A 25,007-nucleotide genomic window follows, 5' to 3' on the forward strand; every position below is an offset into this window, starting at 1 on the left:
GTGTCATCTCATGTAATAAGCCAGTCCTGAGTCCACAGCCTCAAAGCCCCACTGCCAGTGTCTAAGTGGGTTTCCATATATCTGAACAGCAGTGGACTGAGTGGAACCTGAATCCAGCTGATTAGTTTTATACCACTGTAACCAGTTATTGTGTGTTACCAGGTAGTGAGACATTGGGGGGGGGTGCGAAGGGGAAGCAGCGGGATGCCTATTCCCATATTTTTTAAATTGATGGTAATATAAACAGTTACTATTTACTGAGCATCTCTTAACCTAATTAAGCTGTGGGGATAAAACAAAGGCAGAATATAGTAGGCATTTTCAATCATGTAGTGTTATCTAGCATTGCTGACATCAGTGTTGGAAGGAAAAATATCAGCGAAAGTCCGTAGCAAGAAGGAACTCAAAGACACAGGATTTGAAAAGTGAAAAGCATGAATGTAAAAATATAATTGAATACTCATTGACACAAAGCATGTTTCTTTGCTTTGAGCAACACTAATTTTGAGTACTTTAGGGTGGTGCTTTACACGCATTACTCCTTAAAAAACCTCGTAACCACGGATTTCGGTATCTTCAGGAGGATCAGAGTTGTCTTGCCCTGGGTAACAAATCTAGTTATGCAGCAGAACCAAGTTAAGAAAACCTTATTTCCATGCATCCTCCCCTAAACCTCCACCGACCCCCCCCCCAACGACCTAATCCCAACCTGGATTTGAAATTAATTTAGTGCTATTAAATTGTGGGACAAAGGGAACTTCCCTATGGAATTGAATCTTGTTATTCCAATTAAGAACAAAAACCAGTTAAGTGGTTTACTTCACGGTTGGAAGGCCATGAAGAATTGACTTGTACAGAAATAACCCCTGGGCAGCTTTACTCCGCGGAAGCCTACAAGCCACCAAAGCAGAGGTGGTCGGAAAGCGGCCGCAGCCCGGCGCGCACGGGAACCCAGCGGAGGCGTCAAGGTCCCCGCCCCCCGCGGCAGCCCTCCGGCCGGGTCGCCGGCGCTGGCCGGCAGTTGCCTGGGCGACCATGTTTGGCTGGCTGAGAGCATGAATCAGGTGCCGGAGTTTTATTCCCTGAGAAGGCGGCGGGACTGGCCGGCCGCTTCCCTGCGGGAGGTAAGTGCCGCCTTGGTGGCCCCCACCCCCGAGGCCCGGGGCAGGCGTGCCCCGCCGCCCCCTCCCCGGCCCGCGGCTCCCGGGGCGGCTCCCCCTGCCGCGGCCCTGCCGTCGGCCCCGGTCGAGCGGCACTCCTAGAGACGCGGCCTTCTTTGCCTACAAACTAAGACGAGAGAGATGTACCCGGCCAAAGGGTAGAATTGAATTCTGGCTCCCTACAGCTATTTAGATGTTTAGGAAAGTGCCACCTCAGCACCTCCTATTGGTTGGCTGCAAAATAAATATCCGTCCTGCGCGGGAAGCCGTCCCGCCCCGGGTGCCATCCCGGGAAAGGAAAGGCTGGTGGGTTGGTAGCTACCACTACTGAAGAGGTCAGCGTGTTCTTTGCCTACGTCCCCTGAAGGGCGGGGTCCGTGTTAGAGGACGCTCCCCGCTTTCGAATGTCTCGTCTCATCTCCTCCGCGGAGACTCCCCAGGCATCGGTTTATTGTGGTCTGAGCCCCAATTCATCAGTAAATTGCTCTGCTAAGCCTTGAGATAGTAGGGCAGGCTAAGTGAAAATTGCTTCTTTCCCTTCCTTTTCTTCCTCCCCCTCTTCCTCCCTCTTTTCCTTCTTTTCTACTGAAATTACACCTGAACACAAAAAGGATAAAATCCTGGCTTCAATTAAAACAAACCAAAAAACCCCCCACAGCACAACTCTTGAAGATTTTACATCTTTACTGAATGAAGAGCAACAGGTGGGAATTGTTAAAAGTTCATTGTGACATGTGTATTGTAAATTGAATTTTTAATATTTGCTGCAATCATTTCATTTTACAGCAGTTGGGATTGCGATTAGGAATGTGGTACTGGAAAGATGAAACGAGAACTCTTGAATTCAGAAGGTAAATTTTATTAAAACTTTATTATAGCTTTTATAAAAATTACATGTGCTTGGGGTTAAAAAAAATCAAGCAATACACAAGAGTATAACAAGGAAAATAAATATCTGCTGAAATCCCACCATCTAGAGAAAACCATTTTGGTGAGCAGCCTTCCTGATACCACTTTCTGATACCATTTATCAGCCGCTTCCTATGTACCAGACCCTGTGCTAATCAGTTTGCCAACCCTTTGAAAAAGCTGTGTGTTCATCCACTTTTACAGATGAAGAAACTGAACTCAAAGGGTTAAGCAATTTAAAGAAAATTAAGTGACTTAGCCAAATCACACAGCTCACAGGTGACTAAGATGATTGAAATCTAGGTCTGTTTGGCTCAGAGTCCATAATCTTTTTTTTTTTTAAGACTATTTATTTGAGAGAGCACGAGCAGTGGGGAGGGGCAGAGGGAGAGGGAGAAGCAGACTCTGTGCTGAGCAGGGAGTTGTACATGGGGCTCGATCCCAGGACCCTGGGGTCATGACCTGAGCAGAAGGCAGATGCTTAGCAGGCTGAGCCACCCAAGCGCCCCCAGAATCCGTATTCTTAACTACTTTATAAAATTGGCTCTTTTAGTTACAGAAATACAGTTTTACATTAATGAGACTGTATTATACTTGCTGCACAGTAGACAATCAATTCTCCAAGGTAAAATCATTAAATTAGAAAAAACTGGTTTTAATCTCCATTGAGAAAATACTGATTCTATTAACAAGTGCATAACTTGGGGCGCCTGAGTGGCTCAGTCAGTTGAGCATCTGCCGTTGGCTCAGGTCATGATCCCAAAGTCCTGGGATCGAGCCCTGCATCAGGCTCCCTGCTCCTCAGCCTGCTTCTTCTACTCCCCGCTTGTGCTCTCTGTTGCTATCTCTCTCTGTCTTTCTCTCTCAAATAAATAAATAAAATCTTAAAAAAAAAAAAGTGCATAACGAAACAAACAATACTAGCCACTATCTGCTGTGTACCTATTATGTGCCAGACATTTGAGTGTTTTCTGATTCTTAAACAGCCATGGAAAGTGAGCATTAATATCTCCACTTTATAGATGAAGAAACAAGGCTCAGGGAGATTAAGCAATTGACCCAGAGTCATACAGCCAGTAAGTAGCAAAACTGACATTTTGAACCAGGGTTTGTCTGTTGCAAAAGCCCTTCCCACCATATACACTGTCTGCCTCCTTTAGACCGTAAGCCCCTCAGTGGCAAAACTGTCGTACTCATCTTTGTGTCCCTAGGAGCTCTCTGCAGAACTTCACAGAGTGTACCCTCACCAGATGTTTCTTGAATATTTCAGTAAACCAGCTAGATTCGAGTAGAGGAAGGCCAGAGGCAGGGGACCAGTTACAAAGCTAGGTGTGGGACGATTACAGATAGTTGCACAGGTACAAAACCATGAGTCAGCACGAAGTCTTGTATTAGGAGGAATAGAGAGAGAAGGGTGCAGGACTAAGAAATTCTTCAGAGGTGGAACTGACAGGATGTTGGATAGAATTGGTAAGATGTGACAGGAGAGGGAGAAGAAGGTGCTCAAGCTGATTCCCAGTGCCTGGCTCGGGTGATTGGGTGGCTGGGATTGCCCTTCACCTGTATACAGAATAACAGACAAAAGTAGGGTGATATGTTTGAGGTTACTGTGACATGTTCACAAATGGTCTCTTAGGCTGTTGGATAGATGGGGCTGGAGATCAGGAGAGGCTAAGCAGATGTACTTTATAGTTACATTATAAATATAATGGTATTTAATATCAAACAGTTTAAAAGCTAAGCATTATTTTAGAGTCCAAATCAAAAGTTTGTATTTCATAGAATTTTTGTTTCAGTATTTCTGAGTAGTTTGTCATTTCCAAAGTGGTGATTGATTTCAGTTTTTTGTTTGCAGTTTTGTCATAGAAAATTCTGTTCTGTAGCTCCTGAAATAGCACACTCAGTGAGTGTGAGATGACAGTGAGAAAGATAGAGCTTTGGGATTAGACAGCCAAGATAATCACAGGAGTCAAAGTACAAGTTAAATACATGTTAAAATACCAGAAAATGTAGATATAAATTTTAAGGGTCAACGTTTTTATTTCTCAATTTTCATGTATATTTGAAGGCCATCTCAATCCTCAGTCTCTCTCTCTCTCTCTCTCTCTCTTTTTTTTTTTTTTTTTTGTGAGAGAGAGAAAGCGGGTATGCATGGTACGGGGGAGAGGGAGAGAGAGAATCTCAAGCAGGCTCCATGTCCAGCACAGAGCCCTTGCCGGGCTGGATTTCACAACCCTCAGATCATGACCTGAACCGAGATTAAGAGTCAGATGCTCACCAACTGAGCTACCTAGGTGCCCCTCAATCCTCTCTTCTTATGATGAAAGTTGGACCATATTTTTTACTTACTGACCTTTGTAAATGAAATTAATTTGCAGTATTTTTCAAACTAATTTTCAGTGCTAATTTAATGGTAACTCACCCCAAGTGTCACTGTTTTCTGTATGAGCCTACTAATAAATTCACAGATTATCAATTTCATGCTGACTTTCTTACTTATAAAATATTCATATTCATAAACTAGTTTCTTTTGGTTTATTACCAAACTATTCTTTAAAAATGGCTTGATTGATTTCCAGTAATTTTGGAGAATATGTGTGTGATGGTATGATTTAAAAGGTAGATTATATGACATAATGTTGAAAGGCCAGACACAAAAATGTAATCTATAATTCCATTTATATAAAAGCTTAAAATAACAGGCAAAAAAGAACTGTGATGATAGAGGTCAGAATAGCGGTTACCTTTGGGACATTATCAACTGGCAGGGGGTGGGGGAAGGTGTAAGAGAACCTTCTGAGGTGCTGGAAATGGACTATATATTGATCTGGGTGGCGGTTACATGGGTATGTACATAGTAAAAAATTCATCAAGCTGTCCACTTGAGATTTATGTACTTTACTACATGTTAAATTATACCACATTTTTAAAAAGCAAAAAAACCAAACCAACACAAAACAACACACAAACTCCAGACTGTGGAGTACGCAAAATGGGAGCAGTTAGGGGAGAGAGGGAAAAGAGTGCCATGAAGAGTAGGTGGGTGACAGCCCTTTTGTGGTGGAGCTCTCTGTGTTTAAGCAACTCAGCATGGCAAATCTCAGAGTAGCGGGATTACCTTGGGAGTCCAGCTGCTAAGGACAGGACTAAGAAAAGAGGAAAACAGACCTTTGTATGTTGTAGGCCAGAGTTCGTGTTTGGATTTGATGGAAATGCAGGTACTGATTCCCTTTTAGAGTCTAAAGCATATCCCATCACAAATTAAAATGTGAGAGGACTCATGAGCCGGAACATACTCTCTTTTTTTTTTTTTTTTTTTTTCCAGAAACTGTGTTTCAGAGACTTATGTCACCCCAAATCCTGGGGCAGAGGCAGGGGAGGTTGAGAGGAGACAGTAGGAGGGGTGGGAGCAGCGGAGGCAGAGGGAAGGCCTGTTTAGTCATTGCATCATACCTAGTTCTGTTTAGTACACTCCATACACCTTGACTGAGCATACATGATAGGATTGCACCTATGCTCTAGAAAGCCCCTCCCACAGTAGCGTGGAGAGGCAAGATTAGAACTAGGGAGAAAGTGGCGACTGGGTGGCTCAGTCGGTTAAGTGGCTGCCTTCGGCTCAGGTCATGATCTCAGGGTCCTGGGAGGATTGGGCGCCCTGCTCAGCAAGGAGTCCACTTCTCCCTCTTCCTCTCCCTCTGTCCGTACTCTCTCTCTCTCAAATAAATAAATTTTTAAAAAAATCTAAAAAAAACAAACAAACTAGGGAGACAGACAATTAGGTAGCAATCCAAGGGACTAGGACCTTGATAAAGACTGGCAGGAGAACAGAGTCAAAGACCCATTGTAGGGGTTCTGGGAGGTAAACCTGGCCCCGCTGAAGGAGGGAGGAGTTGGTGACCCTGGCTGTGAGACGAGGGGAGGAGGAAGCAGGAATGTCCCAGTAACTATGTGCAGGATGATATTGCCTCTTGACATAAGGAGTGAGGGAGAGCCAGTAAGTTTGTGGAGGGGGTAAGAGGTAACAAGTTGACTTTTCTAGATGTGCACAATTTGAGGTACCTGCCTGTGAGACTCCCAGGTCAGTAGGTAAGGAGTTTGGCCCTCACGAGAGAGGCCTGATGGAGGCCAGAACCCTAAGGAATATGTACTTTTAAAAATTATGAAAAAAAACTTAAAAGTCATATTATTTAAACAGATAATGCCAGTAAGCAAAAACAAAAAAGAACTTTGCAGTCTCACCCAGCAAAGTAACTGTTAATATATTAAAATCTTATTATATAGCCTTCTAAATCTTCTTCTATCCGTATGTACACAAACATGGGCATTTAACTTACTACATTCTGCATTTCCGTCTTTTTTCTTATTGCAAAGTTGTACATATGTATTGAAAACAAGTACATAATGTACAAAGTTGAAAGTGAAGATTCCACCATTGTTCTACCCCCAAAGAGTACCAGTGCACCAGTGTTAGGGATTACCACCTGATTTTTATTTGTTTGTCTTCAACATACTGGTTACATTTGTTTTATATCCTGTGACTGATAATTCCAGTATCTAAAATCCTTGCAGGTCTGATTTTTTGCTAGTTTTTCTCATATAGCATTATTAAAGTTTTTAAACTAATTGTAAACATCTTAAACTTTTTATACTGGAAGATTTCAAGCATATACAAAAGTAAGAGAATGATATAATGAACTCCGGCATTCCCATGACATAGCATCCACAGTCACCAAATTAAGATCAACTTCATCCACAGCCCATCTACTCCACCCCTGATTATTTTTAAGCAAATCCCAGACATCATATCATTTCATCTATAAATATCTCAGTATGTATGTCAAAAAAAAAGCACTCTCTTAGAAAAGAAAACCTTACTATTTACGCCCTCACAAATATAAATGGTAATTTCTTTACGTCATCATATATTCAATTTATATTCAGGTATCTGCTATTGTCCAGTGTGTTATAAGTTTATTCCAATCAGGATCCAAGTAACTTCCATACATTGTAATTGGTTTGATATGTCTCTTAATCAAGTCTATATGTCTTAAAGTTTTTGTAGGTAGTGGACAGGCAAAGAAAGAGGAGCTAGCCAAAGAAGAAGAAGAATTAGAAGGGTCAGAGAAAAAAGCCTGAGACGCATAGGCCTTTGAAAGCAAAAGGATGGAGTGGGGAGTGTCAGCAATGTCAGAAGCTAAAGAGAGTTCGAAGTAAGGCAAATACTAAAAACAGGCCTTTGGATTTAACAAGTTAGGATTGCTGAGGTCCGGGGGTTCTAGGTGAAAAACAGTTTCAGGAGGCCAGTAAGGTGGAAATCAGATAACAGTAGTTTGAAGAGAACATCTGAGATAAATTCAAGAACCTAACAAAAATAGAGTACTGTTGTCGGTGACTTTATCTGTGAAGAAGGAAAAAAAGAGATAGTAGCCTTTTGGGGATCCAGTCCTAAGGGAAGGAGATTTTTGTTGGTTTTGTTTTCAAGGTAGGAAAATCTCAAATTTGTTTTGGGAAAAAAAAGAGATGGAACAGAAGAGAAGGAGTGGGGAATGGGGTCAAGAGCACAGAAAAGATAGGAGCACCTTCCCACTGAGTATGGTGGAAGGGAGGTGACATAGACAGGAGGACTATGGCAGTTTGAAGCGGTGGGGGCAGGGTGGGTATCTATGCTGCCCTTTGTACTGAAAATAAACCAGACTCTTCCAGGCTCCTGTTGGAAGGAGAATCTGTTGGTAGCAGTGCTATGACCCTAACTCTTCCCTCTGAGATTGCTGCTCTCCTTAAGGCCCATTCATTAGTAACTATCACCACTGCCACCACTGGGCTAGGGCCAGGGCTGAGGAAAACTGCATTCAGCCAAGTACCTTGACCCAGTCCCCAAATGGGGCCATTTTCTGAAACCCAAGGGAGGGGCGGACAGGGAAGGCTTCCCAGGGGAGGTGATATCCAAGCCAAGACCTGAAGAGGAGTAGGGGTTGGCAAGGCAATGGGAGATTTGATTGGGGAGGAAGAGAGTGCATTCTAGCAGAAGGCCTAGCATGTGCAAAGGCCCAGTCCTGAGAGGGCCCAGGACATATTTGAGACTGCAGGTAGCTCAGGAGGCTGGATATAGGCTTCTAGGCAGGTGTGAGGAGAAGATTTAAACCAGGGTAAGATCATGGAAGGTCTTGCATGCTATGCTGAGGAATCTGAACTTCATTCAGAAGGCACAGGGGAGCCACTGAAAGGGTTTTCTTTTGTTGTTGTTGTTTTTAATTAAAAAAATTTTTAGGGGGCTCCTGGGTGGCTCAGTCGTTGAGTGTCTGGCTTTGGCTCGGGTCATGGTGGGTTCCTAGGATTGAGCCCCGCATGGGCTCCCTGCTCAGCAGGAGGCCTGCTTCTCCCTCTCCCATTCCCCTTGCTTGTGTTCCCTCTCTTGCTACCTCTCTGTCAAATAAATAAAACCTTTAAAATTTTTAAAAAATTTTTTAAAAATTAAAATTAATTTTTTAAAAATTAAAAAAAATTTTTTCAAAGATTTACTTGAGAGTGAGTGAGTGTGAGCTGGGGGAGGGGCAGAAGGAGAGGAAGAATCTTAAGCAAACTCCCCACTGAGCATGGAGCCTGACGCAGGGCTCGATCCCAGGACCCTGAGATCATGACCTGAGCCCAAATCAAGAGTCAGATGCTTAACTGAGTGAGCCACGCAGGCACCCCACTACTGAAAGGTTTTAAACAGAGAAGTAAACTGGGATTGGAACTACATCTTAGAAAAATGACTCTGGCTACATAATGGAAACTAGTTTGGAGGGAAACAAGCCCGAGGCAGGAGATCAGTTAAGAAGCAGTTGCAGACATTCTGTTGACAGATGATGGCTAAAATTAAGAAGGTGTCAATGGGAAGAGAGGGAAATAGATAAATTCGAGATGTATTTAAGGATTAAGTGGTTAGTGGGCTGCAAGGGCCACAGGTGATGGAGAAATCAAGGATGACATCATGTTGCGGCTTGGCCACCTGGTGGGTGCTGGTGCCCATTTGCTGAGATGGGGGAGTAGTGGGGGCTACAGGCTAAAGGGGAATGAGTTCAGTGTTGGACATACTGAGTTTGAGGTGCCTGTAGGATGCCCAGGATGCCCAAGCGAAGGTGTCCAGTGGGCAGACATATTTTATAAGTCTGCAGAAAGAGCTGAACCTTCACTATAAAGTTGTCAGTTATCGATGTTAGTGGAGTAGATGAAATTACTCATAGGAAGTGAGAAGAGGAACCAGATGGAACCCTGAGAAAGTCTCTCATTTAGGGAACATGTCCAGGAAAAGGAGTTTTATTTTTTTATTTTTTTTATTTTTTTTAAAGATTTTATTTGTTTATTCGACAGAGACAGAGACAGCCAGCGAGAGAGGGAACACAAGCAGGGGGAGTGGGAGAGGAAGAAGCAGGCTCATAGCGGAGGAGCCTGATGTGGGGCTCAATCCCGGAACGCCGGGATCACGCCCTGAGCCGAAGGCAGACGCTTTAACCGCTGTGCCACCCAGGCGCCCCAGGAAAAGGAGTTTTAGGAGGAGACTAAAGAAAGAACAGCCAGCAGTGGAGGAAGAAAATTTGAAGTGTTATGAATCCAAATAATTTGCTTTTGCAAAGTAACAGCTTGATCTCGGGGGCATTCGGTTCTTAACCCATCAATTTCAGACCCTGGGAATCCCTTCTGGGGTTTTAGTCTTCTTTCACTCGGGGTAGGCCACCTTTTACACCCATTAGCAAATGGGAGTTCGCAGACTTCTAGGTGTTCTCGAGTTCAGAGAAGATGATCCCTTCCCAACCTTGCAGGTCTTGGCATCTTTCCTGAATGAGTGACATTGGAAATCTTACCTTTCAGAGAAGACCTAGCTCCCTGTGTCACAGGTGGATCCTGCCTTACACTTGCAGATCATACCCTGAGAGGGATAACTGTATCAGAATACAAGGTACCTATAACCTCACACAGGAAGTGGACACACACTAATGGGCAGGGAAAGGATGCTCATTATTTCTCAATAGGCAGCTAAGGAAGAGACTTTGAAGGGTGGTTTGGAGGAAGACCTGGGTTCAAATCCTAGGTCTGTCACTGACTAGGTGGTTATATTTGTCAAGTTACTTACCCTCGCTGATGATCAGTTCCCTCGTCTATAAAATGGAATAATAATGCTTTGTGAGGAGTCAGTGAGTGTTGCATAATTCATCAGCATGCATGCCCATTTCTTATTTGTTAAAGAGAGAATACCTTTCTTCACGGGCCCGTGAGGCAGGCTTCCCTCTGACACAGTATCAGCTGTCCTACCCTTTCTTGTTTCAAGAGCCCCTCCTCACAGCTGGGAGAGAACCAGCAGCCTGCCTGAGTCTTTGCCAAGGTCCTTGACTCCCCTGAGGACATACAGTTGAGGAAACTATCCCTCCAGAAGTCCTGAACTCCTCTTGTCTTTCCTCATGGCCTGAGAGAAGACTCTAGTAACCACTGAGGAGCTCCAACTTGTGTGGGAGCCAAGAGTGTTCCAGCCCTCTGCATTTTAGAGATGGGTTCTAGGGGAAAATACGATTCTTTTCCTCTTTTATTTCAGGGCAAAAGGAAATGACATAATTATGTTGTAATACTGGGAATATAACAACATGTGGTCTGAGAAAGGCCCAGATTCTAAATGGATTGCCAGATGGAGGGGGCAATGGTGAGGCCACAGGAGGGCACAGAACTTGCTCCGAGTACGGCTTGGGAGCCAATTGGAGGGATTTGAAGGACGGTTTTCAGTTATTACTAGTGGCACTGTCTGGTGATTTCAGATGCACTGTGAGCGTGGTCTGCCTGTAGGGCTACGGCAGGGCACTTGCAGGGAGAAATCCTTCTCACCAGGCGAGCTGGGGAATGACGTGACTCAGGGGAGAAGCCACTCAGCCAAGTGTGAAGTAGAGAAGGCATGTCTGAAGGTCAGAGAATAAGGACCAGAAGCTTAGCAGTAAATGTCAGGCTACTGGCTAAGGACAGGCACTTGTGTCTTATTTTAAGGCTCGCTCATCTCACATCGTCTCAGGCAAATTGGGCAAGAGACTTTGAGTTATAGGGATAGGACTGAGAAAAGAGTAGGAGATAGCAATTTCATTTGACAGTAACTGAGATTGGGTGTATCTATCTTCTCTTGTCTTCTAGAGAAGAGAAAGCCTGGGCGAGCTGGTGACCTGTGACTTCCTTAGCCTGGTGTAGGAAAGTTAACAGCCAGTGGCTTATAAGTGGCCAGAACAGTGGGATGAGCCAAGGAGAAACGTGAAAACAGCTCTGTGTTCTTGTTTAGATGGATGGTTATATGAAGGAATCTGCACAAAGCATCTAGCAAGGAGAAATGGCTTCAGAGAGACATTAGGAAATGTCGGAGCGGGGGGGACGCCTGGGTGGCTCAGTTGTTTAAGCATCTGACTCTGGATCTCAGCTCGGGTCTTGGTCTCAGGGTCGTGAGTTTGAGCCCTGCGTTGGGCTCCATGCTGGGCATGGAGCCTACTTAAAAAAAAGTCTGGATATTTGGGATATTTGATTATTTTTTTAAAGGCAATCCAAATGGTCTGTCAATATAACATATCAACCATATAGTGTTTTCTTTCTATGTGTCTCTATCAACTTTTTCTTAGTGTTGCAGGAAATAAATCAGTATATTCTTGTTATTAAAAAAAACCTCAAATAAAATGGAAGTATACAGATTGGAAGATAGACCTCTTCATCACCATTTCACCTCTCTGCCCCATCTGATCCCCAGGCTCTCTTTGGCGGTAGCCACCATCAACATTTGGTATTCTTCCATTTCTTTTTTTTCCCCACCCACCCCGCAGCATTTCAGCATACCCTCCCCACTAAATACACAATCATTGGAAACCAGTGATAAGAGGAGCTTATTCATTCAGAAAGAATGAAAAGCTTAGAAATCATCCACTGACTAACGTGGTGCCAATGACCTTAAAAAAAAAAAGTAGAAAAATGCAAAGGATTATTCCCTTGCGGTGACATGAGGTACATGCTTCTAGGGGCTAACTTATTCTACAACCTGAATACTGCTGGGAGGTTGGCAAAAACTCCTGGAGGAAGAAAGAACCAAACTGATTAACTTTATTCCCATGGGGAAGTATTTCTCTAAAATGATTACTTTGTGGGTAACCTCAATCCCAAAAAATTTTCAAAGAAAGTTGTTTCAAAACTGTGTGTCCAAAAAAAAAAAACCCAAACCCGTTAAAATACACAAAACTGTTGTGTTGGCAAGGAGGTGAAGAGAGTATACGCGATTGATACCCATCTTTATTTTTAATTTTTTTTAAAGATTTTATTTATTTATTTGGCAGAGAGAGACAGCCAGCGAGAGAGAGAACACAAGCAGGGGGAGTGGGAGAGGAAGAAGCAGATTCCCAGCGGAGCAGGGAGCCCGATGTGGGGCTCGATCCCAGGACCCTGGGATCACGCTCTGAGCCGAAGGCAGAGGCTTAACAACTGAGCCACCCAGGCGCCCCTGATACCCATCTTTAGAGAATGAGTAAGGCCAGGGGTGGTGGTGCTTCTATTACTATGCCTGCACTTAAGCTTTGCAGAGACACATGAAACTGTGGGCAGAGATTAAGCTTCTGGGTCGCGTTATCACTGTGGCATTGTTTCAGACAGAAGAATGAAAACATAATCCACAGTGGGCTTCCAGACCCACGTATTTGGTAGACACCCCAATTCTCCCAGAAAGCATACTCTCTGTAAAGGCAGGAACCACATTCTGCTGGGCTTCAAAATGTTTTTCTCGGTTTTTCTATTAAGCATTTGCTGATATTCCCGAGAGGCTGTGCATGGACTCGAATGGACACCGTTTTCTTTTCCTGTCAGGGCAGTGTGTACACAGAGTACGGCCCCAGTGTCTGTGTGTGTGTGGCTCAGTCGTGGTCCCTTCTTAGCCCTACTGCTGCTTAGGAAATGGTCGCATGACCTTAGAATTTAAGAAACCCTGAGTTCAATAAAGGGTCCTGAAACCTTCCATGAGACAGTCACGGCCCGTAGAGAGTCCTGAGCAGTGACAACTGAGGTGGCCACTCAGGAGGCAGGGCTGCCTGGTGGGTACGGGCCTGGCTCTGCGGTGTGGGATTCCGGACCCGGTCCTGGCTCCGACACGTGCTCCGTGGTCTTGGTCACGTTACTTTGCTCTCTCTAAGCTTCGGTTTTCTCAAGTGTAAAAACGGCCATACGAGTAATATTTTCCTCATAGAGTCGCTGTGATTGAATAAGATTGTGCCTAAAAGCACTTGGTGCGTAACAAGTGCTCAGTAAATGGAAACCTGTCTCCAGACTTCTCATGGGCTTTCTGTGTCTTGTGAAGCTGCTACAGCATTTTCGGACGGAACTGTGTTGTGTGCAGTCGTGTTCTGGAGGCTGCTGCTATGTAGAGGCTGAACGTACGTAGCGTCCGAAACGTTCATCTCTTTCTAGATGGTTGTTGCACATGTAAATATGTGACTCGAGTACCGCAGTGCCTTAGATGCTCCTCGGGCGCCACTTGTAACACCTGCGAGTCCTAAGCTTGCATGGGCCACTGTCCTGATAGGATCGGTCTTCTGCCGGGGTAGGGTCAGGCTCCTCATTTTCTCCTTTCTATTACAGTTTTACACCTGCAGTAGAGCTCAAGGACAAAGGAAAGAAAGGCAAAGCGATACACTTTGCTGAAACTGACGGTCCCGCTTCAGACAGGTACCTTCGCCTCCAACTGTGGCAGCGCTGCTGAGAGCGTCTCTCAGCAGAATGGCTCAGGTTGTCACAAATTCTAGGAAAATATCATTCCTGTTATCTGAGGTTGATGATGCAGGTGCCCCTTAAGGGAGGAACATGCCCTGTTTCTCCATCATGGGAGGCAATACAGTAGTCCTGTAGATGTATCCCTGTGATAATTTGGCTCATAGCAAGTTTTCAGTGTTTTATACTTTTCTTAAAATGTGAAAATGGTAGCTACACCATAAATAGATTGTCTAAATAGATGATTAATAGGTGATTTAAATGATCTATTTTGGGTGGAATTGGTATTTATATTTTATATCAGGCAGTGTGCATTTCTTCTACTCCTAGCCTGGTCAATATAATGTTTAATAAAATTCATTCCAGAATTCTCCTCCATTAAACAAAACCCACTTTGGGTTTTGACACTCAGGCTCTCCTTAGTTTATAGTAAAAGCCTCACGTACCTCAGGATCAATGAAATACAACTGAAACCTTTCAAACCACAACTAGAGACTGTTCTATTCCAAAACAGGTTGACAGATAAAAAGTTTGCTTCAAGAGACGATAAGTCACCTAAAGCCTTAGAGAAACGAGGCCAGCAGGGCAATGTGACACTGCATGATGTTAAGTGTGAGTAAGTCTTTGGTCATCTTCACGTGTCCTGTCTGGAGTGAATCTCTGAGACAGCCCTTTGGCCCTCTCTGAATTGTCCATCTTGTCTCCTTTCAGTTGTTGCTTTGTTTCTGCTACAAGATACTGAGATGCAGCGGGTCTGTTCTTTCACAACGTTTGTGAGGTACGTGATGCTCATGAGACGTTTTAGATCTCTTATCCTCAATTGGAAGGAAGTCCAACTGATAAATGACCACAAATCTGGTTTTTGGAGAAGGGACATGGGACTGACTTTATGCAAGCCATCCCCTTGGGACTCAGTCTCCAAGACTGAGACCAAAGACAGGAAGCCAGAAGTCACAGGAGCCCAAAAGAAAGGCCCAGGGCAAGGAGTATGGAGAGCACGTTGTCAAAGTCCCATAAAGACATTATATTTATATAATGGTTAGAGGGTATTCTCTTTTACTGAAGATCAGTTTTCTCCATGTTTGGAGCCTCAGCAAGTACTAGGTATATGACTCTGGGTGAGCTTCTTGACCTTTCTAAGCCTGTTTCCTCAGGTACAAAATCGGAAGTAATTGTGTCTCTGTCTGGCTGGGTGGAAGGTGCTTCTCACGGCGCCGCACTTGTCAGTGCTCAATGAGAACTGGGTACCCAACGGTTGGCAGCCCTCCCACATTCCCTCAGCATTCTCCCGAAGCTATATTCTACAGCAGGAGCACGCACAGCCTGACTACAGGGCAGACTGGGGGCACTGGCGAGCCAGTGTCCCACAAGCAGCCTGCAGTCAGAGTTATGCTAGACGGAGAGCTGTACAAAAATATCCCAACTTCCTTCTGTTAAGGTAACTCAGAAGTTTTCTGCACTGGCTCCCAGAGCCCCCCACAGGACTGAACTGCGTTTGTCCACAGGGATAGTAAACTTGTTAACACCCGCTGTGTGGGCTTCCTTCCCTTTCCTGTCTCGCTTTCCTACCCCGCTACTGATGTTTCCTGTGAGCACTTCCTAAGTAAACTACTAACTCTCGCATCACAGTCTGTTTCTGGGAGAACCCAGCCTGGCACAGGCAGTTACTAACGTCGGGAAAAAAATCTGCAATGCTCATCTTCATCCGCTTGTCGAGGTATATATAGTTGAAGAAAGAATGCCAGTGAGAATTTGCATTGCTAGAAAGGAAGCAGCAAAAATCTCGTGAGAATATTTAGAAAGAAGACAAAGGCTTCTGGTTTTAAAACAAATGAGATGGATTGTGAATCAGTGCAACCTCCTAGAGCAAAACTGTGAAACTTTAATATGCTACACACCATGCCCTAGCAAGTTCACTCCTACAAACTCACTCAGAGACGTGGCCATAAGGATAATCACTGCAGCAATGTCAATGATATTTTTAAAAGTTCTACCTATCCATCAATAGAGCACTAGTTAAATAAATTATGATTATGAGATATAGAATACTTTATCCGGCTTTTCAAAGAATGAGGAAAGTCAATACATAGTATCATGGAAAGAGGTCCATGCTAACCAGTTAAGTGACAAAAGCAAGTTGCAAAGACTTGCGTTTATAGAGCGTTATCTTCTTTGTTACCAAAGAAAAATTTAAGGCATATATTCATGCGTATGTATGTGCGTTGGTTGGGGAGGACCTTAAATGTAATTGTCTATGCTTTGAAAAGTTTAGGAACAATTCATTCCACTCTTAGCAGTGGTTGCTACTTGGGAGTAGGACGGTAGCAAAGGAGTGAGAGGACTTTTTACTTGACATATTTGTGTACATTTTTTAAACAGTGGAAAATATTATTTATATAATGAAAACTTCTTAAAAATTAAAACTAATTGATAAGCAAAACTGTATTTAGTGTGTGATCCCGTAAAAGGTTTGGTCACAAAAATCAGATTTCTTACATCTTCAGTAGTATAGAGGATAGAATTTTAAATGGTAAATTAGTTGTGTGACAGGCATGATAGCATGTATTTCTACTTATTCTTATGTCGTGTGCCCATGTATTCTTAGGAAAAGTTTTATGTTTGAACTATGTTTATACTACATGTTAACTAACTAGAATTTAAATAAAAATTTGAAGAAAAAATATGTTAGCATTCATTTCTTTCTTTCTTTCTCTTTCTTTCTTTCTTTCTTTCTTTCTTTCTTTCTTTCTTTCTTTCTTTCTTTTGTTTATTCTCCCCATAGGAATAAAAATCTTGACAATTTCCTCATGGCCTTGTTGTACTATTTATCTCATTACTTGGAAAAAAACTCACTGGAAAAGAAACCCGAAAGTTATATGGTGTAAGTAGGATTTTGTAGTGCACTTTAAAGTTTTATTATTGCCAATGTTAAAACTAGGGTAAAGAGATGATGGAAATTTTTAAAAATTTGAAGTATACAAAAACATTTTACATGGGAGTAGTTCATCAGATTTTAAAGCTCACTGAATAATTCACATGGTTTTTCTAGCAACAAAATATTCCAGAGAATATACACCAGCACTGCCCAGTAGAAATGTAATGAGAGCCACATATGTAACTTAACATTTTTCAGTAGCTATATTTTTAAAAACGTAGAAGATAAAGGTGAAATTAATTTTAACAATGTATTTTATTTAATGCAATGACTCAAAAATGTCATTGTAACATGTAGTCAATATTAGAAGGTTATTGATGACACACTTTACTTTTTTTTGTAGTAGTCTTTGAAATCTGGTATCCGTATTATACTTACAATATACCTCAATTCAGACTAACCACAGTTAGTGCTCAATAGCCACATGTGGCTTCATGGCTACCATATTGGACAGTGCAGATAGAGATATTGGTTCTATGCTTTTTATGCTTATGAGAGTCTTGCTAGGGCTTTTGTAAGCATCGAGTGAAAAAAGCTAAGAATTAAAAAAATTAATAGATATCTAGACCAAAATGATATTCCAAATCACAGAAGCAAACAAGATTTCTTAGGCTACATAGGAAGCCTAAGAAATACATTTAACTGCTTTAGGCAGAGGTGGCTCAGAGCTGTACAGGGCAAGAATCTGGGAACTCGGAGTCCGGAGCAGGACAATGCCTCTCAGGCTTGGTGACCTTTTGCAAGCCATGGAACTTTCCAAGTGCCCAGGCTGCCCTCCCCAGTATGTGTGGAACCAACCCAATGATTGAGCTGTTAGAAATGCTGTTAGAGTCATCAGTTTGTTGCTGTGGAATGTTTTTAAGATGCAAAATCCTTGTGTACAACCATGCAGTTTGAAAAACATTTTATGGATAGATAAATGTATCTGGACAGCAGTTTTGTAAAGAACCAGATAAATAATTCAAACACTGCTGCTCCAGTGAAGCCATCATAATATACCACCTCCATGTTATTTCAGGGCTGCATTCACAGCAGAGCAGCCAGAGATCATGAAGTGCTTCTGTGGTGGCAGGCAAAAGGGCTCAGCCAGCTGGAGGCTCAGAAGGTTCGAGGAGCCTTATCATCCCCCAAAAGAACTTACTAGACTTCGGCAGCTCCAGAGCTTATATTTTATGTGGTGTTTTCTAATTCTGAGGGTTACTGCTAGTCTAGCAGAGACATACATTTCATTTCTAAATTTATAGGAATAGGTAACAGAGAAAAAGGTTTCTTAGTTGTTTTTGAAATACACTAAAACTTACTAGAGCACCGTGGTATAAGGTAGACTTTCTTAGAAGGAATCAGTTATGGAATGACAGAGAAAAATCCAAGCCTTAAAATGATTGGTTCTATGGTGTGATTCCAAAATAATTAGACTAACTTTTCACTTTCAGGCTTCCAGTAGTCAGTTTATGTATAATAGAAATAAATACAGATTGTATTGAGATATCTGGACTTAAATAACTTTAAGAAAATAATTGATTTCAGTCAGACTAGTGAGGTAGAACAGGGATAATAGTAGTATCTACTTTACAGAGTTATTGTCCAGATTAGATGAGATAATGCATATTATCTTAACCCAGAGGTTGCCCCTTGGGAGGAAAGCCTACAACCCGTGAGAGAAGAGCTAAAAGGGGTACATAGGTACACGTTGGTGGTTTTAGATGATTAAAAACCCCAATTCCAGAAGAAAGAGCCTTCTCCCCATTTTACAGATGAAGAAGCTAAGGCTCAGAAAGGTTGAGGAGCTGGCTGGAGACTTGCCTGGTTAGTGGTGGAGCTGAGATGGGAGCCCAGATCTCTTGAACTCTCCAGCCTGTGCTTCGGCCTCTGTGCAGTGTGTCCACCAGCCCCTCCCAGTCAGCTGAGCTCTCTGTTATACAGAGTTTATCCATTTGTAATTCAGATTTGTAGCTTCTGTACAAAGGCAAAATTAACGCAGTTTTAAAAACATCGTAAGTACTTTTCAAGTTATTATATCTTCATAATGATAATTTTTAATGGTGGCATGACTGTCTATCAAGCTAATGTGTGTTATTGACTGACTTACCAATTAAGAGGCAGTATAGTATGTATATTGGTCAAGGGTATGGACTTGGTGCTGGAATAAATCCTGTAGGGACTCATATGTTAAGTTAATAAATGTCAAGTCCTTAAACAGTACTTGGCTGTATTACTACTCCTTTTTCCCCTCCATTTTATATATTTTTGGGAGTTGCCAGTTTTCCTGATAGACAAATAGTTAATTGAATATTATTGAATTGAATAAATTGAATTGAATAAATTGAATATTCAATTGAATAAGTGGAATATTATTGAATATCTTCATGCATTAGATTTTCCCCTTAATTTTGGATACTTTTTTTTAAGAAGGACAAATTTCCAGGAGAGGTTATTGTACCCAAGTTCATGGTCAATTGTATGGCACTTGAAATTATTATCAAGTTTTTCCCAAAGGAGTATACTTGTTTTAAATGCCAGGCTCTACCCAGACCTACTGAATCAGGATCCTGGAGAGGGGATGGCATTAGGAATCTGCACTGAGCGAGTATCCCAGGTGATTTTTAGATACATTTAAACTTACAAACCAGTGGCCTAAAAGTTTCAAAGCATTTTTTTCATTGTTGTTTTGTTTTCAAAAGCAAAAGAGGCATATTAGCTACTGGCAGATGTGGCAAAGTACGGGTGAAGGGTAAGAGAAGGCTGGGGCTGCTGAAGGAAACAGGGAGGTGGCACAGTGATGGGCATTGGTGTGCAGGTGGGTGCAGGTGTTTGGATTATACGAATTTTGGGCATTTAAAGTTGGAACTCACTTTATCTATTCCGGAAACTCATTTCATTCCAGTGACTCACAAGCCTTCTTACCGCATGTGATAACATTTTGTGCTTTGAAATATCTCTGTTATCCTTAAACCCCTTCCTCCACAGTGTATCCTCCTGTGGTCAGTCTAGTGGTAAACATCAGAAGGGGCAGTGATTTGTCCCTGTTGTTTAGAGTGCATTTCATGGGGTTTAAATCTTTCTGAAAATTAAAAGGCAGATAAAAAGCCAATGATACTCAATTTTTCAGTAGCAATCATTGGAATGTATTGTTAGCAATATTGTTTCCTACGATGTTGTACTGCAAAAACTCTAAGATTAGGCTCCAAACATGCTGTAACCTGCGAACAGGTTTTCTTCTGGAAAGTTCATTTGCAGTTCTACGGGAACTGGGGTAGTGTTTTCACAGGGAAGCAAGGTTATTGTAATTGGTGCCAAAGTTCCCAGAGGAGTGGTCCACACATGCTTTCCTACTGAGAGTAGGGAAGCATTGAGGAGGTCGAACATTGAGCCTTCAAACTTAGCAGTAACATCGGGAACCCAGGGGACGCGGAAGGGAGAGCGTCTGCATAGCTCTTTCAACAAAACGGCAGGGAAGTGGGCTGCTAGCTGCCTCAGAAACCAATGTAGGTAATTTGTTAGTTGAGCTGCTCTAGATAAATTAGGACCGCCTATATGTAAAATTAAGGATACATACTATGAAGAATCTATAAAAAAGTGAAAATTCACTGTAAACTTGAGATGCTGATTACAATGATAAATATCAAAGGGCTTGGAGGCCCTCCCTCTGCCATAACTCAAGTCGAATAAACGAAAGGATAAGTGAGATGTGTTGACTCACTTCTATTTCTTTCAAAATAGTTTACACTTCTGACTTTCCGCTAATTAATATTGACATTTGCCCAAATGAACCCAAAGGACCATTTTCTTTTCAGGGGCCTTGTAGAGAAAAAAGAGCTGGAATTGGTTGTAAGTAAGTTAGAGGCGGCACAGAAGTACTTGGCACAGAAGTACTGCATCCTCGTCCTGGGCTTGGCCATGCCTGATAAGCATCACATGTGCTGCGGAAAGTAAGTGCGCACTTAACAGCTTCATGAGAGCTCACTGGTTTATGCACTCATATCCGGAACACCCTTAAATTTGACTTTTGTGCCCTTGCGAAAGTTTCCTTTTTGGTTGTACACGATAACTGGGCTCAGGTGAGACTCTGCCCCAAACACACGTGATGTCTTGTTTGAGAAAACCGAGTATGGGAAGAATCCCAGAATCGACACCACCTAAGTTTAAAAGACTTTCCTGTCAGGATGTACTGGCTCAGTGGGATCTCGCTCTCAACCTGGAAGGCTTCCTGCTGCCGACCAGGGCCCCATGGCTGCCTGGGGCAGGAGGCCTGGTGATGGGCCAGGTCGAAGGGGGCATCGGGGGCGTCCCCTGCCCTTTCGCTGCTCATTGTGTAGCAACAACAGCCGTGGGTACAAGCTAGTAAGGTGGGGGTTATAAGATAATGTTGTTTGTGGGGAGATAATCTCTGCCTTACGATGACAGTCTATATATTACTGTAATTAAAACCGAAGTGTCTCGTGGGGCACCGGGCTGGTTCAGTCGGTGGAGCCGCACCTCTTGATCTCGGGGTTGTGATTTCGAGCCCCACCTTGGGTGTAGAGATTAAAGTCTTTAAAAAAAAAAATGTGTTGTATCAGAGGAGAGTTTAGAAGCATCGAGGGAAGCCTCCGATCCTTAACACCCCCCTCAATCTCCTCTCTGAGTGGTTTTATAACAGGTTGAAGAGCCACACGACAGCTGAGACCAGAACTCTTATTTTTAACTTCATAGGAAAAGAACAGAATTCGTGGTTTCTCTCTGCATTCCCCACGTTTTCCAAATACAGATATTTCCATATGCTCTGTTTATGTTCTACGTTTTCTGTGTACCTTATTCTGTTATTCTGCTTACAGAATTTCACCTCCCACTTTGAATAGCAACTATAGTTATTCTGCCATGTAATATACCACTTTGTCTCACCATTCCTTCTGTGCACGCTTCTGTGATTTCAGTTTTTCTGTGTTGGATATTTTTATATAAATTACTTTGTCTATTTGAGCTATTTACTTATGGCTTATTACCCAGAATGTATTTACCTAGAAGGCGTCAGTAGTTTTCTAGCTCTTGTTACGTATTGCCAGATTGTTCTCCAAAAAGGCTAAAACATTTTGTGTCACCATAAGCAATAAGCATACTTAGCTCTATTAGTTTAATACTTTCGATAGCTTAAAGTTGTAAAAAAAAAAAAAGCTTAAAGCTATTTTATTTGATTTTGAATATCTTTCATGACTGTGGGGTCTGTGCTCTTTTTCTGTGCAAAATAATTTATTGCCTGTTTATTATATTCTTATTAAAATTAATTACTGCCTTATCTAGTTTTAAGCATTTATCCACTGGAAAGTGGGTATTTGTATAATTTATGTTTCATATAGCAAGACTTGGCCATTTGTTTTTCTAGTTTGTTGCTGTCCTTTGATGCTTGTTTTTACACATTATGAAAATGTTAAAAATCTTTATTTGAACACTTCTACCTTGTTTCTGATGCTATTCAGTAGTCATACAAGTTCATCATCAGCTTCACAGTTTCTTATTCAGTCACTTTAAAATTACTTTTTCTCAGGGGTTCCTACGTGGCTCAGTCAATTAAGTGTCCTAACCTTGATTTCAGCTCAGGTCATGATCTCAGGGTCATGAGATTGAGCCCCAAGTCGGGGTCTGTGCTGGGCATGGAGCCTACTTGGGATTCTGTCTCTCCATCTCCCTCTGCCCTTGCCCCCCCCCCTTTTAAAAAATTACTTTTTCTCAATTTAACATTACTCTAATTTCTTCTGTCTTCTAAGTGTCACTTCAAATTGAGAAAACTAGAATTTGTGGCTTGTGTTAGTCAGCTTGGGCTGCCATAACAAATCACTACAGACTGAATGGCTTAAACAGCAGAAATTTATTTTTCATAGTTCTGAAGCCTGGAAGTCTGACATCAAGTGGCTAGTATTGTTGAGTTCTGGTGAGGGCCCTCCTCCTGGCTTGCAGACAGCTGCCTTCTCACTGGGTCCCTCCATGATGGAAAGAGAAAGCCCTAGTCTCTCTCTAGTCTTTTTTTTTTTTTTTAAAGATTTTATTTATTTATTTATTTGACAGAGAGAGACAGCCAGCACGAGAGGGAACACAAGCAGGGGGAGTAGGAGAGGAAGAAGCAGGCTCTTAGTGGAGGAGCCTGATGTGGGGCTCGAACCCAGAACGCTGGGATCACGCCCTGAGCCAAAGGCAGATGCTTAACCGCTATGCTACCCAGGCGCCCCTCTCTCTAGTCTTAAAAGGACACTAATCCCATCATGGGGGCTCCACCCTCATGACTTCATCTGAACCTAATTACTTCCCCAAAGCCCCACCTCCAAATGTTACCATCATACTGGTTTTTAAGGCTTCAACATACGAATTTGGGATGGGGGCGGCGGCAGGGATGGGGGGCACAAACATTCAGTCCACAAGGTTAAAAAAACCTACTCTAAGGCACCTGGGTGGCTCAGTTGGTTAAGCGTCTGCCTTCAGCTCAGGTCATGATCCCAGAGTCCTGGGATTGAGTTCTGTGTTGGGCTCCCTACTCAGTGGGGAGCCTGCTTCTCCCTCTCCCTCTACCCCTCCAGTGCTTGTGCTCTCGCTCTCAAATAAATAAATAAAATCTTAAAAAAAAAAAAAAGCCCTACTCCAAAAAAACCAAAAAACACAAAACAGAAAAACACCTACTCTAAAAAAATAATTGTACTGGCAGTATTTAATGTTTAATTTTTAGAGATTTTTATTTTTAAGTAATCTGTAGACCCAGTGTGGGGCTCAAACTAACAACTGTGAGATCAAGAGTTGTATGCTCTACTGAGCCAGCCAGGCACCCTTACTGTTTAATCTTTAAAAGTACATGCGCAGGGGCACCTGGGTGCCTCTGCTGGTTAAGCATCAGATTCTTGATTTTGGCTCAGGTCATGATCTCAGGGTCTTTGGGATTTAGTGCCTCCGGCTCAGCCCAGCAGCAAGTCTGCTTGAGATTCTCTCCCTCTCCTTCTGTGCCTCCCTCCCGCTCATGCACGTTCTCTCTTTCAAATAAATAAATCTTTAAAAACATTAAAAATAAAACAATAAGGATGTGCAGTGCAGAATAATTTTGAGATTAAAAAAACCCAAACTATGAATAATTATAATTACAGATTTTACTGTATCTTTTAGTTCTCTGGATATAGAACCTATGCTTATGTTATTATACTTTTAATAGTACATTTTTATTACAATGTAATTTTTATACAAACTTTTAAAGGACTCGTTATGTTTGAAAGATATGGATTACCTCAATTTAGTACTGGCTCATCTCCGGGAGGTGCTGGTCTTTTTGTCGTTGTGTCCAACATCACCTGCTTTTCTCCTGCCTGTTGGTTGGGAAAGAAGCAGTTTAGAGCTCACCACCCGCCACTCGCATAACAAATTCCATACCGGTCATAGAGCCGAACAAAGGATATCAAGGAAAACAGATTACAGCATGTTTTTTGCCAATAAAAGTTGTTAATTGGGCATGGGCGTTGATTATGTCCTAGAATGGAGTTTATATTGTTCTTTTGGCTATTTTTATCTAGAAGGTGAGGACAGTTTTTTCACCAGTTAGGAGTGATTACCTGATTTTAATATATCATTCTTTCACTTCCAATGTGAATAAGCTAATATTCCCATGAGAACATTCTTGTGTATTTTCTGACTTTTCTCTCTGATATATGCACACTTAATATTGTACTAGGACACCTTACTCTGTTTGTCTCTGGAGTTAAATTAGAGATTTCAGAAGAACCAGCAATTTGGGGGCTGTTAATTTAGTGCTTTCATGTTTCTCGAAAAGTAGGAGGACATGCCTTTGTATTCTAAATACATCTGTAAAATCCTGATACGCAAAAGCTTTGGCACGATTTTGACGAACGTGTTCAGTAAAAAATCTCTGTGTTTTCCAGGATAGATAAGAAAACCTCTTCATGGCACAAGCTATAGAATTAGATCTATTCTTTGGTTATGGCCAGTTCCGGCTCCACCCCCACCTCTGTCCTAGGATTTCTACCCTCAGATTTCAACCCCCCTCCTTTGCTCTCAGTGCAAGCTGTTGCCTGATGGGTGACCAGAGAGGCTGGCATAGGGATGAGCATACAGAGAGAGGGGTCTCTTTGCAGCTCAGGTTTGTAAATCATCCTTAAGTCCCATTCTCCACCCCCACCCTCAGAGTCACAGTCAATAAAGCCTCTTTCCCCTCTCCCAAACACATTCCTTTGACATTCTGTTCCTTTGTGCAGAGTAGGCCTTGGCCTTCATTTAAACCTGATTTCACCCAA

The 25,007-nt window shown here is 42.5% G+C and overlaps 1 protein-coding gene across 2 annotated transcripts in view; it reads left to right on the plus strand.

The window, feature by feature from the left end:
• Nucleotides 1-774: 774 nt before the first annotated feature.
• The window catches only part of PPP1R36 (protein phosphatase 1 regulatory subunit 36), a 45,656-nt gene continuing 21,423 nt past the window's right edge, over nt 775-25,007 (plus strand). For both annotated transcript variants that reach the window (XM_045810478.2, XM_045810477.2), the window contains exons 1-7: nt 775-1,124; nt 1,947-2,011; nt 13,686-13,772; nt 14,329-14,426; nt 14,526-14,592; nt 16,597-16,695; nt 20,544-20,678. In XM_045810478.2, coding sequence (XP_045666434.1) covers nt 1,056-1,124; nt 1,947-2,011; nt 13,686-13,772; nt 14,329-14,426; nt 14,526-14,592; nt 16,597-16,695; nt 20,544-20,678 — 620 coding nt within the window. In that variant the 5' untranslated portion in view covers nt 775-1,055. The remainder of the gene's footprint in view (nt 1,125-1,946; nt 2,012-13,685; nt 13,773-14,328; nt 14,427-14,525; nt 14,593-16,596; nt 16,696-20,543; nt 20,679-25,007) is intronic.

Source organism: Ursus americanus, chromosome 26 (genome assembly GCF_024610735.1).
Source record: "Ursus americanus isolate L20-20 chromosome 26, mUrsAme1.1.p, whole genome shotgun sequence".
NCBI classification, from domain to species: domain Eukaryota; kingdom Metazoa; phylum Chordata; class Mammalia; order Carnivora; family Ursidae; genus Ursus; species Ursus americanus.